General features: G+C 38.1%; 1 protein-coding gene across 1 annotated transcript; it reads right to left on the bottom strand.

Moving 5' to 3' along the window:
* Positions 1-681: 681 nt before the first annotated feature.
* ASIC5 (acid sensing ion channel subunit family member 5) lies at positions 682-16,902 on the bottom strand. The gene is made up of 10 exons (XM_058804254.1): positions 16,863-16,902; positions 14,357-14,663; positions 11,817-12,048; positions 10,570-10,689; positions 9,521-9,670; positions 8,813-8,960; positions 7,242-7,298; positions 4,966-5,134; positions 1,505-1,596; positions 682-881 (listed from the first exon to the last, which is right to left on the bottom strand). The coding sequence occupies exons 1-10, from the start codon at positions 16,900-16,902 to the stop codon at positions 682-684; spliced, it is 1,515 nt and encodes a 504-aa protein (XP_058660237.1).
* Between the last annotated feature and the right edge of the window lie 1,270 nt (positions 16,903-18,172).

Here is an 18,172-nt window from a genome sequence, read left to right as displayed (position 1 = left end):
ACTGACTCATATTTAGTAAGACTTAGATGAAGCCTTTATTATCATCTTTCATGACATTAAACACTGAACTTGACCTGTGTTTGCCCACTTGCCATCCACTTGGATGCCCTGTTGTTCTCCATAACAACTGGTAGACTGATGAGATTTTTTGATGTGTTTCACACAGGTAGTATTGTAAATTTTATTGCTATTAGGCACATTCCTAATTGTTCTAGGTGAAGTTACATGTTCTTCAATGGAATATGTTACAATGATAACATACTAGAGGAGTTGCTAATAAGGAACCAGCATTTTAGAAATAGCAATGCTCCGTGTTTATGGTAGTCAAGAAATTTCTGTGAGATAAATTGGCATGTGTATTACTTCTCATCACTCAAAACACAGAAGATAAAATCTGGGTTATGAATGCTAAATTGTATCATATGTCAGCATCACTTGCCATGATATTTAAAAAAAAAAAACTAATTTGTTAAATCAAATTTAAAGATTAAATTTTTCTTTATATGAGAAGGAAAGTAAGACTTTGTGAAATGCGCTCTTTAAAGTTATTTAGCACAGTTAAATCATTTTAGGAAATAATAGGGAGAATAAGGAGAGCGGTGTAAAATACTACAGTCTCCTTTGTATCTTAAAAAGAAAGGGAATTTGCAAAACCAATTAGTTCCAGACTTCCACAAGCCATTAACATTCTTGTATTCTCCTCTTTTTTCCCTTTTGCGTTGGTTGGTTCTGGGATGGATTGTTCCATTGAGGCATTTCAGGAGCTTTCAAAAGAAGAAAGATGCACATCCAACAGAAGTTAGTAAAAACATACTCTAGCAGTTCTATGATTGTAATCATACTGGCACCACAAAACAATCCAAGCTGGCCACCTACATCAGCTGTAATAGAAGGAAATAAACATGTGTCATACAAAGCATCTGGTTTAGTCTAGCAAGCAAACAAAGCCGTGCCAGGCTCAAGTGCTGCATAAATTCAATATACATAATCCATCACTTTAGGAAAACAGAATTAATATTCTTAAGAAAGTTTACTGAAGAGGAGTAATGTGTTTTTGAAAATTCTAAATAAAGCAAGTACAACACAAGACATCCTACTGTGAAATGGATACTTAAAATATTTACTACTTCTGTGCCCTTTTAGCTGTTCCCTTGCTTCTCATTCCCATGTTCTTCCTCTCCTCTCCAAATCCCCAAATGTCACTGTTCTTACAGTCCTGTGTGTAACAGAACCATAAACTAGTGCCAAACTTAACTCTTACTCTCAGCTGCTGTCCATACCACGGCTTCTTTAGTGGAATGATGGGAGACTGTATCAAAAGTCACCACGAGACAGACATGATTATTACTATTACATATAAAAATTGTGCTTCTTGTTCAGAAGTAGTTTTTTATTCAGGAAGTGGGAGAATTTTAAAAATGGGGGAGTTTGTTTTCTGGTTTTTTTTTAAATATTATTTTTAGATTAATTATTAATCAATAATAAATATTATGCATTCACTTACCAAGCAACTCAGAGATAGTCAAAGCCTTCTGCTGCTGTGTTATTTTGTAGCTCAGATCATGATATTTAATCTCAATACGCACCAGGTTTTGCCTAATGACAAATACACAGTTTACTTGAGACAGTCAGGAGTGCTGCTCATTTTTACCAACATCTGTCAGCATGGTCTGAGTTCAGGGAGAGGGATGGTGTCTTTAATGAGAAGTTAGATGAGTTTTATCAAAATCAGTTACATGAGAGAAGGAGAAACACCTAAATCCAAATAACAACAGCAGTTTAGCAGGAGTAGATCTTCCCACTGTGTTGAAAAGGTAGCTCTAGATCTGTACTGTGGGATAGACTCATTATTTTTAAGGATCACTGAGAGAAACTTGAATGGACATGTCAAGTAAAGTGTAGCCTACCACTCTTAATTACATGCAACTGCATATTTAATTGTGCTTAATTCAATTGGGATGTTTGTGCAGAGCAGTGCTTGTCCTAAACTTGGATGTTCAGTTCTACCCTCTGCAAGCAGCTTCACTTATCTAATTATATTCTTGCCTGCTGCAAAAGTGGAAGAGTAGGTAAATCTCAGTTTGAGCAAGACCTGTGTAATAACTCAGGTAATAAAGAGGAGTGAAGAACTCCTCTTTATGGTATCTTGTCTACAGAAAGACTCTGCCTAAGTCTTAAATGGAATATAAAAATAATGGGTTTGGAAGAAAACTGACACAAAAACTGCCTGCACACATAATGTCAATGGCTCAATGTCCAAGTAGAATATTTTGACCAGTGCTGTTGAACATCTTTTTAGTGACACGGACAGTGGCACTGAGGGCTTATTTGGCAAGTTTGTCGATGACACTGAGCTGTGTGGTGTGACTGACATGCTGGAGGGAAGGGTTGCCATCCCAGGAGCTGGGACCTGGACAGGTTTGAGAGGTGAGCCTGTGCAAACCTCACACAGTTCAGCAAGGCCAGGTGCTAAGCACTGAACCTGGATCGGGGCAAGCACAAGCACAGGTGGAGGTAGAACAGAGAATAGAATGAGAGCAGCCCCAAGTGGAGGGACTTGGGCTGTTCGTTGAGGAGAAGCTCAACACAAACCAGCAATGTGCACTTGGAGCCCTTGGAGTCAGCCTGGACTGCTTCGAAGGAAGAGTGACCAGAACACTGAGGGAAGAGTGAAGTAGAGGGGCAGAATGGAGTGTTTTGTCCAGTTCTGGGGCTCCCATCATAAAAAGGATGTAGAGAAAGTCCACAGGAGGCCATGAAGATGATCAGAGGGCTGGAGCACCTCACCTATGAGGACAGGCTGAGAGACTTGTGGCTGCTCAGCCTGGAAAAGAGAACCCTCTGGAGGGAAATCACAGCAGCCTGCCAGTACCTAAAGGGGGCTCACAAAAACCACAGAACGGGACTTATTACAAGAATATGTAGGGATAGGACAAGAGGAATGGCTTTAAGCCAAAACAGAGTAGGTTTAGATTAGATATTGGGAAGAAAGTCTTTACTGTGAGGGTGATGAGGCACTGGAACAGGTTGCCCAGAGAAGCTGTGGATACCCCATCCCTGGCAGTGATCAAGGCTGTGTTGGATGGGGCTTTGAGCAACCTGATGTAGAGGGTGGTATCCCTGTCCACACGGGTTGGATGATCATTAAGGTCCCTTCCAATCCAAACCCTCCTGTGATTCTTCAGAAGTGTTAACAGCTGCAGGTTTTCGTTTTGGCAGTGACAGTGAGCTCATTAACAATAATAATGAAAATAAAGTGTTTTCTATACAAAAGCATCACTTCTATCTCTTTGGGTGAAAATACTAAAATTCAGGTAGCGCTAATGTATAAAAATAATCCTTTTCTCCTAGATTCTGTTAGTAAGGCTCCTGCCCTTGTAATGGATTTGCTAGCAGAATTATCAATAAATATTTAACTTTTTTCTTCATAACATCTTCGGAAATAATTACATCTCTATGTTTTATAGTTTGAAATGTGTACTCATTAATGTGTTGGCAGGATTCCTATTGGTTAAGGCCTGGTTACAGGGGAATTTCTTGTATGTTCCCTTATGTAATTGAATAATTACTGAGTTGTGCATAATGTTTGCAGACAATAAAATAATCAACAAAGATAAAATGTCCTGAAGGGATTATTATTGTTTGTATATAACAGGTTTCATTTTCATAATGTTCATTTGGAACAGACTTTTAATAGGGCCTGTAGATATAGGACAAGAGGTAATGGTTGTAAACTAAGGGTAGATTCAGACTGGGTGTAAGGGAGGCATCTTTTACAACAAGCATGGTGAAACACTGGAACAGGTTGCCCTGAGAGGTGGTGACTAGCCCATGCCTGGAAATATTCAAGGTCAGGTTGGACTGGGCTCTGAGCAACCTGATGTAGATGATGATGTCCCTGCTCATTGCAGGGGAATTGGATTAGTTGACCATTAAAGGTCCCATCCAGCCCAACCATTTTATGATTTGTATAGTTCCTATGCATGTATAAACATATGCCAGCATATCAGTCAGCATTTGCAGACTGATGCCTTCAAAAGTGAGAAAACCAAAGTCACTGAGAGAATGAAACTCATAGATATTTCAGGAATCAAATGTTCTACAGTTATTTATAAAAATACTTTGATATTGTATATACCATGAGTTCATGTAGCACCTGCCTTAATACTTATTTGCACTACTGACATCTCTGGCTATGAGAAAGAGGCAATTCAGTGTATGAAACTGGATTAAATTTTCCACCTCCTTTTTCTGAGTAGTGCTTTCAATCACACACAACCAACCTGTTTCTGTCTTCTGCTACCTTGTGAGAATTGATGTGGTACCAAAGATTTTCTAAATAACTTCTATAATATAAATAGTGTTAAGGAATTCTACTAGCAATAGAAAATGTTATTAAATTTTTAGCTTTGCTGCTACAATAAAACCCAGGTCTTCAGTATTTACAAAACTTCCTTTGGGAATAGGCTAAAAGGAGAAAAACTTTATGCAGCATCTATTTGTGTTTTTTCATTGCCCTAATTTGTGGAAGTGTGAAGATTGGTTTTCTCTAACGAATCCATTGTGAGTATGTTTGACAACTCTACTTTTTTAATTCCTAATTGAAACAGTGATAAAAAAACTTTGTCATCAGAGATTAGTGAAAGAGAAGGTAATTGAGAATATTACATTGTAATTATTGCATTTTCTATTCTTTTTTATACAGTCTTAGGTGTATCTTAGTATATTATATACATACATATATATATGTATCTATGTGTATAATACATACATACATCAATGCAGACATGAATTAGTATAAATCTTTACCAGTTTGTCCAAGAGATTATGTTGTCTCACAGGCCATGTTACTAATACCACACATAAGAATATCTTTTTAAGGTCATATTTTCATCATACACTCTGCTACCATGGTTAAAAGGAATTGATAATTTCTTTATTAGACAAGGTGTTAAGCAAGATTACCTGATGTATTCTGGGCTTTTCTTCAGTTTTGTAGAAAAATATTTTATGGCTTTTTCTCCTCCAAAGTTTGAATAGGTGACAGTGGTAGGATAATCTGTTTCTTCACACGGGGCAGGGCAAGTGGAATTGTGTGTTCCTACTGTACATAATCCTTTTATCTCTATATTATCTGAAATTTCAGAATAAATAATTTTATACAATATTTCTTAGAAAGCACACAGATTAAAAACTTTAAAATTACTTACTAAATTACTTTTAATTTTCTTTCATAAATGTGTGCATTAATTATCCCAAGAAAAGTGGATACTTACCAGTATTGAAGGATCAAATAAGTGTTTGCGACTTTCATTTGGGAAACTGGTGCACAAAAACAAGGGTTGAGATATATTTCTCATTTTTTTCCAAAGAAATACAGCACCTCTAAGTCTTTCTGCCTTCATTGGGGCTTTATGTGCTTACTATTTCTCACCCACAGTTAAACAAAAAGACAACAGACAACTTTCCATGTTCTGTGCTAGCTTTTTAATTAAATACTTAGGTATATATCCTTGATATTAATGCCTTAGTGCCTGACCAGCTCATTTCAGTGCACAGAAACATCTTCCAGAGCAGTTCCAATTGCAGTTGGCTATCATCTGATAACTGTAAAAACCTTGGTAAGATAAGTTCACTTTACCTTAACCTCTGCCTGCCATTTCATAATTGGGCTCAAGACAGCTAAGAAGGCTTAGGGAAAGCTTTGCCTCTTCAAACACTGAAGAGAAGTCATAAAATTCTGCAGGTCTGGCTGCCATGAAACTGGGGAACCATTTGTCTTAACAAGGAATTACAGAAAGAAGTACAGAAAGAAGTACAGAAAATAATCATTACAGAAATCTGGCAAAGCTAGAGAAAAACAATGTGGATGAAAAATTGTAAGGCATAAATGTTTCCTAAATCATAAGCCATCGCTGTGGGATGAGCACTGTGATCTCCTGCTTGTGATGCTCTATTTGTCCTGTTTGTGGGGTGGCAGAGGCAGTGTCTGTTCATTCTGCTGGTGGGCTTCTCACTTTTGCAAAGCACAGAGGAAGAGATATCTCAGCCTGTTAGCTCATGACTTGAAATACTCTCCAGGGATGCTGGGGTTGTGGGTTTTGTTCTGGAGAGGCAGCCTTTAGAGCTGCTAAAATAATGCTCTTAGTGGGTCCTGCAGATACTGGATAAGTGTGCTGTTACTTGGGATTTTGTTATCAGATCTATTTTGTTATTTTGTTATCTTACCTCTCCAACACTGTCAAAGGAGGGTCAGCCCCTAAAATGAGATCCCAGAGACCATCAATCTGCAAACCTTCTGGGATCCTGGCCATCCTTCAGAGGAATTTGGGGTCATTTTTGCTTATTGCTCTGTGGTTTCTTTGACATTCAGTCACTGAATATCTCTTAAGTAAAATAATATAATAATATAAAATAATATCTTCCCTCATGACAGGCTTTTAAGGATCATAAGAATGTGAGCTTAGTGGAATCCATTTTAAAATAGCTTACAGGGAAACAAGTAATTGTTGACAGTAGAAGATCTGGCCTGAATGTTGCACACACCTTATCAAAACAGTCCCCCCACCAACTTCTGAGTCTGCTAATCACTCAGAGTCACATTACACAATAAAAACCAAACCAATTCAAAAACAAAGCTTTCTGAGGTTCATGAAAAGTGACTTCTCAGATTACTGTTTTATGTATTTTCCAGTCTGTTGCAGCGACTTACAAATTTCATACCCACTGTGCATAGATTATTTGTTTATGGAAAAGAATTGCATTTCAAGTGCTTTCAAAATTTATATTTTACTTTTAAAAAGATGAAATCTTAAAGCTAGTGATTTCTGTTTTACCTGTTAACAAACCTGTTATTACTGTACTGTTCACTCTTCTTGCACAAAGAATATAACATTGGATCTAGAAGGATGCTGTGAAGATGTGAAAATGCCAGCCAGAGGCTTGGTAATTGAAAGCATATTAGTTGGATGTTCTTCCATTTTAAACCATTTCTGATTGCTAAAATGAATTCTCCTATTAGTTTATATATACACATACATACACACACTTTTTTTTTTAGTATTTTTGTGTGGTTTTTTTTTTAATGGAATATATTTCATGCTCTGTCTGGTGTCTATTTTCAGAATATTAAATGGACTGGGATGTACGCCATTTCAGATTATTTTCATTATTGATATTTATTGATATTGTCTTCTATTTGTAATTGGCTTGGAAATCATGAATATGAAGTTATTACTTACAGACTGCTGGATAAACACATTTGTAAAACTTCAGCAAGTCACATTCTGTTCCATTTCCTAAAAATAAATAAAAATATTTAGGAGCCTCAATTAACCATCTAACCCTTAGCTCTATTTGTACTAAACTGAAATGTAATGTCATCAAAACTTGCTCATCACTTCAGGTTAATGATTACACAACTGAGAAATCAATTCGGCTGGGCAAAGTGCAGTTGCCAACACCAGGAGGGGTACAGGCTGAAGAGACACAACAGACCAAGCCAGGAGGATGCTGATGGAGCAAATACCTTCATTATGTGTACCAGCCTGAACTGCTTTTAAGCTTAAGAGTGGCTCACTCTTGGTGTTAGCTTGCTAAAGACAGGAATTTCTGCTTTTCCTAGTGGAAATGAAAAAAATAAACCCAAAGTAAGGTAGATTTGATATGAGATTACATCCCACATGTTTCTGCAGAAATTCTGAGCTTCATGCAGGAGTTTTTTGGAGATCTAGGATGTAAAATAGTATGCTGAACTAGAGCAAAATTTTCAGTTGGCCTCAGTTTCACCCCATTTTAAATTTTTTTTCCATCACACGGAAATGTGGTGTAGCAGTTCAGCACACAGTTCCAGAAGGCATTGCTCTCCTTTATCTAATTGTCCTAGTATAAAGTATAAAGCTGTCACCCCAGGCATGGGAGACCCAGACTTAATTGTCTTGGCAACCCCTTTTCCATGACAGTTTGCAGAAGGCTGCCAACCTCCTTTCCCAGGGGTTCCCAAACTAACAGACTAGAGATTACATATTAGGGGGTCTGATTTAGTAAGAGCTTTCTGCCTTGCTTGAGCAGAATATTTAAAAAATACAATGAGTCAGTACAGGCTTTCTTGTGATCTAGTGGCTTTCTTGCCCACCAGTTGTGAGAAAAGAGGTGCAAGAGCAGAGATCTGGGTTCCAGGGTTGCTTTAGGTGACAGTATTGTCATTAATGCTGAAAAGGTGTGAGAGCTCACTGTTACTGCCTTACATTTCTGGAGTGATTAAGCAACCTGGATACTTTAGGGGAGTATTACAGCATGCACCTGGTGCTCCACGTTTGAAGCTGATTAGAAGGCTTCATACAGCCTTTTTGGCTTTGTGGAGCCTTTGCTGCTGCCAGGCTCTTTCTGTGGCTCATATAGGAGTCCTGAGATTCTGTCTTCAAGCCAGCTCTTCTGCTGTGGTTGCTGAACACCTGCCTGCAAAGTAAGTTGCCTGGATTATGTGTGAAAATTTATGCCTTCTTATGGGTTTAGTTCCAGCTCCTTAGGAAGTCAGGTTGAAGACTACAGACCTGTCTCACACTCCTGAGGCATAATTGTTTCTATTTTTTGGACTGTGTCCTAAGAATAGACATTGACCCAATGCTAGGTCTAGCCTTGACCAAATATCTTGCTTGTTTCCTTGGAATTTTAATTAACATCAACTGGAGATTTCCCTCAAATGTGTGCTCTATCTATTCAGTATATAGCAATAGCTCTGGTTATTCAATAACACATGAGATCTTCCAGGAAGATGATCAGCGTGGGGTATAATGATTTTCCTGAGAAATACCTGGAAGAATGAAAGGCAAACAGCCACACCAGTCCTGTATGTACCGGGCTTTGCATTCCAGCAAACATCCATTAGTACTATAAATCTTGTGGTACTGAAGCTTTATATCAGGCTTGCACTCTCCCCATGGGTATTCTTGGATAATTGACTGTAGGATAATAATAACAAAAGATACAATTTTTTTGGGGTCTGTTTTAAACGCTGGTATTGCTTTTCCACATTTTAAAGTGCTGCAGGAAGCCTGTTGAAGACACAAGCTGTAACATTGTGATTTAATTAGAGGCAATTACAGTTCATGCTCTTGGGATTAAAAATTCATCTCCCCTCTCTCAAAGACAAAGTAGAGCTTGATTAGACAGCTTAGTGTAAAATGGTTCTCTACTCCACTTGAATTCTGCTAGGAATTTGAGAACCCCTTAATGATAGCAGAATGTGTTGATAGGGGAAATTCTGTGATGTCTTTTTATCATTACCTGTCAATGAGGTTGTAAAGTTACAGGAAATAAGGCTGACTTTGGTAGACAAAGTTGGAAAAGCAGTGATATTCTCCCAAATTTCGCTTGCGTTTGGAGGACATGTTATTTTTTGGACTCACTAAGGCATAATAGATATTTTGCACTCCAAAATGTCTGATTCATTGTTAGTGCTTCAGAAGAGAACAGGAGAGAGTAACAAACGCTCCTTCCAGTCCCTGGGCAAAGCCCTTACCTTCAGCTGGCGGATTGCGACCTGCGCGTGCGTGCCCACCGGCGTCAGCAAACCCAACCCATCAAAGCGCGGCAGCTCTTGGGGTGAGTGGACAACAAAAGTTATTCCAGCGTCAGTATAACCAAGGGTAGGCTCATCAGTGAATTTCTCCTGATACAAAAAGAATTGTTTAAATCGTTTTGGCTTTGCTTGCCATCTGAACTTTTAGCTATATTTATTGTGGTACCGTGCTGTTTAGTAATATTTTTGGCAATTTACAGGAAAGTACAGAAGCAAACTGACTTGAATTTCCTTTGTTCATTACCTCTGTGGTTTTCCTTCCAGTTGCTATAAACTTTTAACCTTTTTATTCTTTTTGGCAACCCCAATTTTAAATACAAGAAGTCATAGATTAGCATTTACTCATAACTTGGAGATTTGTTCCTTTTACTTGCAACTACCCATCACATTTCACTAAGCTTTCCATTATTCTCTTCAGAACCTTTCACTCCTGACTTATAATTCCTAGAGAACAAAAGCCAATGTCTAATAATTTATCAATCTATTAGTTTTCTTCCCTGTTCTGCCTTTTTGTTGGTCAAAGACAATTCTAATGTCAGAAACAATTTACAGTGCAAAGGTCTTGGCTGGCATTGAGCTGCTGCAGCTGCTCTAACTAAAATTTGTTGCTACATAGAAACTGACACCAGGTGACCTTCCCTTCTGGGCCTTTTATTAAGATGAACTGCTTGTATAAAATTAAATCACTCTTCTGATGACATGTTTCAGTTCTGAATGAGCAGTGTATGTGTATGCTCACTCACAACCTTCTTCCCCTTAGCTGGGGACAGAGTCACTACTAATTCTGTCTTTTTAAAGCTCTATTTTGGTATTTCCTTTAAAATACACTCTCACTTGGAAATAGTCTTGATTTTGAATTTTGTGCATGAAATTCTGGAGGCCTGTGTAACCCCAATCAAACAAAAATCCCAAACCAAACAAAAAAACCCCTCCACAAATTTATAAGTTAGTACATGATTCATTGCTTATAATCCTTAGGATAGCGGTACCTGCTGGACATCAAAAAGCAAATGTAAGCCTCTTCCAGACAAACTCACTCTTCTTGCTGAAAGATCATTGTGATTAAAAGTAAAGCAGTTTCCATATTCAGTAAACACATGTTCAAAATCCTTCAATAAAGGAAAATAGGAAAGGGTGAAATGAAAGAAAGAACACTTGTAGTTTCCTTAGTTAATTACAATGCAAGAAAGGGGCTACTGGGGTTGTTGTTGACTTATTTAGTTTTATTTTTTTGTCCAAAGTGCTCAATATTACAATAAGAAAAGAGGCGTTTAATGAAATATTCAAAAGTATTTCAGCCCTTTCTATAGAAAATGAAGTTTAAAGGAGAAATTTCACATTCTTTATTAATACTAATGAGCTGCTCAGAATAATTTAATGAGGTCCTGTGTTATTTCTATACCTGTTACATTATATAGAAATTATATATTCAAAAATAAATTTTAATTTTTTTCCATTAGCTGCTTAGTGCAGACTGTTTCAAAAATAAATGTCATGTTACATATGAAAGTACAATATTTGCATTTTTTCCTGAAACCACCTCGAAATTTAATATGACTGCATCTCATTGCTTTAGTTTAGTTCTTAGCACTAGTGTCTTCCAGTTAAGAGAAGTCTCTAATGCCTAATTTTAGAATCTACAGCATATCTAAAGGTTAGATTAATCTGAAAGGATATAAACCTGACTTTGTTCACATTTCTGTCTAAGTTGGGAATTCCTTTACAGAATAATTGACATAAAAATGGGACGATCATATTTTTTGGCTGTCATCCCAAATTCCCAAACATGGGCTATTTTCTTTGCAAGATTTAAAATTCCTGTTACCCTGGCTGTCTGTATTCTTGACCTCAAGAACAAAACCACAGAATCACGTCATGTAAAAAAACTTGGTTCAAACTGTCCTTCATTTAGGCCACTGATGGGAAAGGTTGTTAGATACAGCCTGGGGGTGTGACAGCTTTCAAGGGCTGCTGTCTGTGCAGAAGTGGCATCAGGCAGAGAGCAATTTAAACTGAATTCCCATCTTACAGCTCAGAGAGTCCAGCAGGCTGCCTCTGTAGTCAGTGGGAGAACTGAGACCCTCAGGGTAATTTAGAGCAGCACTTTTGTTCTCTATTTTCTGACTGTAAAAGAGCAATAGGGGAGCAGTGGCAAAGCTAGATATTTTAAGTTGAGTATAAAGAATATATCCCCTTCCTCTCTTTGCTATTGTTTTAATAAAATAAACATATTTACCTGTGGGTAACATGGCTTTCCAAAAAAATCACATTCAAGCAATGTGCTGCTGTTCAGATAAAACCCATTTTGCCTTGTAAAGTCTTTGATGCTGAAGTTCTGGTTCCCAAGAAGGAAATCATTTAACTCCTGGGAATATTTGTCTTCCATAGCAAATTTTTGGAGAATTGCAGATACAGTGTTCCAAATTAAAAAAATTACTTTCAGCTTGCTCACAGCATGAGCTTGAAACCTGCCAATGAGAAAGGAAAAGAATTGCTTGGGATTCTGTAGTTATAGGACTGATCTCAAGGCTAATTTTGACAAAACTGTGACAAATTTGCTATCTGCTCACAAACTATGAGTGATTCTTGCCCAACAGGTTGCAGTTTGATCTCTGCAACATGAACAAACAATATAGTCCCTATCTCTAGGATTGTATTTCCATATCTGGAAACAGCAAATATCCACCTTCCCATGGCTATTCTGGTCAGTCATATAGGAAATATTTCTGTTGTGTGTGGTTATTTACTAAACATTAAAAACCAAATCCCCTGAGTAAATGAACTGTCACCGTCACATTCTCTGGAAAAATCCCTTTGTCCAGGATTCTTCTCCTGGGAAGCTGAGAAGCCTCAGAGAAAAAGGAAAATAATATTATCTCATGTGCTTCTCCTGTGTTTTGCTGCTTTGGAATGTGTTTGGTGATTGTTTCATTGGTTTCTGGTGTGAGTGTTTTCACTCATTGGCCAATCAGTGCCCAACTGTGTCAGGACTCTGGAAGGAGTCACGAGCTTTTATTTTGATCTTTTAGCCTTTTGTAAGTATCCTTTCTGTATTCTTTAGTATAGTCTACTATAGTATTCTTTAATATAATATAGTATCATAAAATAATAAATTAGCCTTCTAAGAATGTGGAGTTAGATCCACGTTCCTGCCATTGGGAAGTTAGATCCATCATTTCTTCCTTTGTCTGGAAACCCTGCAAATACAAAAATGAACCGTTCACGTAAACCAACAACCAGATTAGTAGAACCGATGACAAGCTGAACAATTGAGTTTACGGGTGGGAAACTAGCTGAGAGGAGCTGTCCCTTCCAGAAAAAAAAGCTGTCTTCATTAATTTGGAAATGGAATTCTCAGCACATTTGCAATAGTCTCATGTGCCTGCTTTACTAAGGCGCTGCACCCCACTCTAGACAGTGTACCTTCCCATGAGCTGGTGGCGTGGTGGTTTAATCAAAGGTGATCTTTACTCTTTGAATCCACTAGAAAAGACTCAAAAGCATGATGAGACTTTGATGGTGCTTACCTTATGTACAGCACTGAAGTTCTTTATTGAAGTAAAGTAAGGCTTTACAGAAGTTATAAAGTTATTTTTAAAAATGTATTAACGTAACATATTTGTGTAAGAGATCTTGATGCCCCAGTTTAAGGAAGGTTAATAGGAACAGCTTTTCACCACTAAATTTGAGTCAAAAAATAAAGACAAAGGGAGTGCTGTGGCTCTTTGTCTTGCTAATGAAAAAACCCCAGTTAATAAGAGCAGGAGGGGAGGATAAGCACAGCGTGACTGGCAGATGGATACAGCAGCAAACGGTTACTTAGATGGGAAAATGCTGTGCTCAGTGGCTGGCTCCTTACGGTGTGCTGCTGCTATGGGTACAAGAACTGAGGCTCATATGTAACAGCCAGCCCACTGCAGCCAGAGAGACTTCTGTCTGCAGTGCCCATCGTGTGGTACAACCCAGGGTAGCTTTATGCAGGTAATGAGGAAGTGGCAGAGAGAGGCAGAACGACTCCAGGCCTTTGAGACTTGGGCTTCTGGCTGATTCTGCCAGCAGAAGGTGGAAAATGAGAAAATGTACTAATTTTTGAGGAAAAAGATGTGGATAAGCTTTCTGTGTTTCTAAAACTGTTCCATGTTTTTGCTCTAAAAATCAGCCACAATTTCATTAAATTATTTTTGAAGTGGCTGCACTGAATGTTGGACACTGTCTTCAAATGTAGAAATCTGTAGTGAAGCTCTTGCTTAAACACACAATTTTCAAACAACCCAAATGTTTTTGTCCTGCAAAACCTCCAGACATCAGCAGGAGTCATGAAGGCTGAGCACCTCTGAGAAAGGAATATCTGTTTTACCTAAGATTTTTACCTTTGCATGAAGTTCCTGTTTAAAATAATTTTTTAATCTTGTCTTTTATTTTTAACTTGAATGGGGCTGATGGCTGCCCCTTAGTTACACTGAAAAGCAACACTGATACACAGAACACTACTACCAGAGTTTTTCTATTCCAATTTCTGTTGTGAAACTTAAAAATCATGTCATCTGAAGGAAGGGGAAGATTATGAAAGCAGCCTCCCTTTCTTGATTCTTGTATTTTCATCCTCTTTTAAGTATCATGTGGTGGTGAGGGAGGTGAGGGACATGTGGAAGACATGCCCCTCATAGCCATATTATCCTTGGTTTATGTGATTTGTCCAAACAGGTTGTGAAACCGATCTGCTTTCAGATGAAGATGTGCTGCGTCTCAAGAGCAAACAACAAACATAATTTGTACCTGTTCAAGTTGCAGAAGGTCACGGCGGGGAATTTGACTTTTTCCGTGTACTGTACCACCACGGCAGTGGTGGTTGGCCAGCTGAGGTAGTAGCTGAAGCGGCTGCAGATCTGCCAGGCAGCAGTGGCGAGGCAGCCCGCCACCACCAGCAGCCACAGCGCCCTGCGGGCCCTGCTCTGCCTGTGCACAATGTTGTGCACGCCATGGAACGAAGTGGATGAGGCAAACTCCTCGTGATACTTCCTTCTGTCTTCCCAGTCTGGCAGCAGTTTCTTTATCAAACACAATCGTATCTTTTCCAGTATTCCTGAATGTGGAACGAAGTTAAAGTTTCAAAAAAATTAGCGTTTAACCGTCACTAAAAAAAAAAGGAATCCTCATAATTCTGATGTGAATTTTCCCTTTAATTGCAAATTCTCTCTTTAAGTAATGAACTTGATTCTGAGGATGGAAGAGTTGTGTGGGAAGAGATGGGCTCAGTGTTGCCCTGAGTATAAAGTATATCTTGCAGTATTTCAAGCCCACAAATGTTTAAGCACTTTAATTTAAGAGTAGTTTCACTTTTGGGGGAAAGATAGGATTTTGACATACATCAGGGGTCTAAAACCATAGGTTGGTGAGCTTATGTGAAAAGTTAAACATCTCATTTTTACAGCAACAACTCCATAAAGGACTGGTCCTTCACACATGCTCTGACAAATTAGGTTTAAAATGAATGATATGGAATTATATGAAAGGGAATTTCACTCTTTCACTATTAAAATTTTCAAGATAAGTATTGGAAGGTTTGCAGATTCAAAAGAATACCCAATCTCATTTCCTTAGGTTCACACTTGTCTGATTCCATAACTTTGGAATGGGATGGGTTTAGTTTTCGTTTGCATCATGTTTTCTATAAACTGATATTAAAATAAACCAAACCATTTTTAAAGTTTAAAAAGGGCTATAACAATAATGAATGTAGTCAATATCTGGAACTGCAGTAATGTTACTGTGCTTAATGCCTAATAACCTTTTGGACATGGATTTAAACTTAATTTTCTCTCCCAAAATATCCAAATAAAGGAAACTTCATGAGATCTTTTTTGTACCTTGTCAAAATTGGATCTCTCTTTTTGCAAAGTGCTTCTTCCACAGGTTGCCATCCACTACTTTTTTTTTGGCATTAAGTCCATAAGAACAGTAAATCAAGAAAGTTTGAGAGACAGTTTTTAATATCCAAAAATGTATTCTTTAGATCAGTGTTTAACAGCAATTAAATGCTTCTCTTCTGTTTGTATCCAAAAATTAGCTTTAACTCTTTGCATGTGTGGTACATAGAGAATATAGCCTTTTAAAGGCTGAGTTACTCAAGGCTATTACAGCTGGGCAAAGGAACAAAGGATGTAAGAGTCATCTGCCAGAGCCACATCGTGACCACATCAGTACTCTGGGGCCTTTCTTTGGCCCACAGTCTCTGGACCATGATAATGAAATCCCAGGTGGTGCTGGATTTCAAAATGTTTCTGAAGGGAAAGAATTTACTTCATGTTGCTCTTTTAAGGTTTGTGTAAGTACTTTGATCAATATTATGTAATTTACTATGACCTTGTTTTATCCTCAGACTCCGCTTATCCTTTATCCTTATCCTCCGCTGCAAAACTGTTCAAAAGTTTCTCTCCTAGCTCTAGTGACTGCTGGAGCCCACTGCAAATCTGTTCAGCCCTGTGTGGATTTGTACATCATGCTGGAATGGAGAAGATTTCTGGTTTTGCTGTAGGCTTCTCTCTCACTAGCACATGGCCAGTGGGATGAGTTCTTTTCCTGTTCCCCAAAACAGAACAGAGGGAGAAGTACATTCCTACATTCCTACATCTCTGCATCTGGAGCCTATAGACTGCAACAAGAGATCACAGGCAAGTCAGATCCTTTTCTCCAAGGACAATGCTGTGACTATTTATTTCTCTTATATGCATTGAGCTAGTATAAGAATGATAGCATGTCCCTACCTAGAAGCCAAGTGCCATCAAAAAACAATAGTTGCCTTAATCAGCAAAGGTGTAACTTTGAATCTAGCAAAAATTAAGCTAAGCTGCATTTCTCCTCCTGTGCATAGCTAGTATAGTAAATAGTAGTAAGTAAAAATTATGTTTCACCTGAGAAAAAAAATCAATAAAAGTTTTGCTTTTAATGTATAAGATAATCTAATAATAGCATGTTGCTGCTTTCATTAGCACTACTTTGTGAGTGTCTTAAAGAATTCTTACTCTACTTCCAGATTTCTGCAGAAAATGCTATTTAGCAATTCCCTAGTTAAAACTGTATTAGCTTTATTCTAAATACACAGAGGGCCAATAGCTAAAGGCTTTTAACATTTTTTAAGTAAGCATACAAATTTTTTTCTGCAAGCTTTTTTGAGCTCTCCCTTCTTTGTTGTATCTTGAAAAGGTACATTATTGCTACTTTTGGACAAGATGACAAATAACAAAGCTGTTGGTAAAGTACTCTAAAATACCTAGTTACATACCTTTGGCATCCCATTGAATGAATCTCCTGAGCTGGTCCATGAGGCCGTGCTGATTTCAGTGAGGAAAGGATGGATAAGAAGCTGCCTTACCACTGTGATCACTGCCAGGTAATGGCTTTTATAGAACACTAAATGGGAGGTGATTCTCAATGACACATGGGACTGGGTAATTTACCTGCTGGGGTTGCTATGTTTTGCCTTTTATTAACACAGTCTGCAATGTGAAGGAGATAATTTTGATTACAGGATCAGATGTACACCTTTATATATAATTACTTATTATGCTCATAGTCGCACAAGTGCACTTGGGTATTGCATCACCTTACAAATTTCTTTCACATATTTTCCTTCTGTTTTAGAAAAGCCTATGATCTTTGCTAAAATACTGTGCTGTTCAGAATTAAATAGCTTCTCTTGAGATAAATAAGAAGCCCCTTCCTGGTCGGGAGAGCAGTAAAATGTCTCTCACTAGATTGCTAGCAGGAACAGGATGCAGTTTATCCACACTTTGAATAGCTGTCTTCATAACCAGCTCCAGATTTCTTGTTCTTGTAGACATTTCAGCAAAAACGAGCTGTTACTTCTAAGAATTAACCCTGTAGGCAAGGATGAATATACACAGGGTCAATCATTCCAGTAAGGCCTTATGCAAAAGTACAGAGGCTGCTTTTTTGTTAATGTGCAAAATTATCTTGTTTGAAATTTATTTCAAGAAAAGAGCTGAACATCTAATGAAAGTGAATAAAAATACTAGAAATTCAAACCTGGGATATACTTCATTAACGCTTTAGGAAAAAACAAGAAAAAAGTCCCCTCACATTCTCTTTCTGATTTCTTTGCTTCTTTCCCTCTGTTGTCCCGTTGGTCACCTACAGAATTCTTGGGTTAGTGTATCAGCTTGGGTCCTTGGTGCCTCACTGCCTGGTTGTTTGCTAGTTTCTGGCTGTGTTGTTAATGGTACAAGCAACAAGGTAAAGAACTCCATTTAATTATTCCCAGCTGACAAGTTTCTGTACTCTAGTGCTTGGAATTCCCAGCTCCATTTATCACTGTTGCCTCACTGGTGGGACTCTGCCAGGACAAGTTTTGCACAGCACTTGTGTTGACACAAGCAGTTTTTAAGATGTTTGTAACTCGAGCCCAGCTGATGCTCTGCTGAGCAGTTTCTGAGCCCTGCAGATCCATTGACTCCTATGAATGCAAACCACTGTAATTCACAGAACCCAGACAACTCCTCTTGCCCGAGTTGCTTGAGTTCATAAAACAAATTATGTTAATCTTTTATACTGTTATGTGTATAGAATTAAGAA

This window comes from Ammospiza caudacuta, chromosome 4 (assembly GCF_027887145.1).
Source record: "Ammospiza caudacuta isolate bAmmCau1 chromosome 4, bAmmCau1.pri, whole genome shotgun sequence".
Lineage (NCBI taxonomy): Eukaryota > Metazoa > Chordata > Aves > Passeriformes > Passerellidae > Ammospiza > Ammospiza caudacuta.
This window is presented reverse-complemented; position numbering and strand designations above follow the sequence as displayed.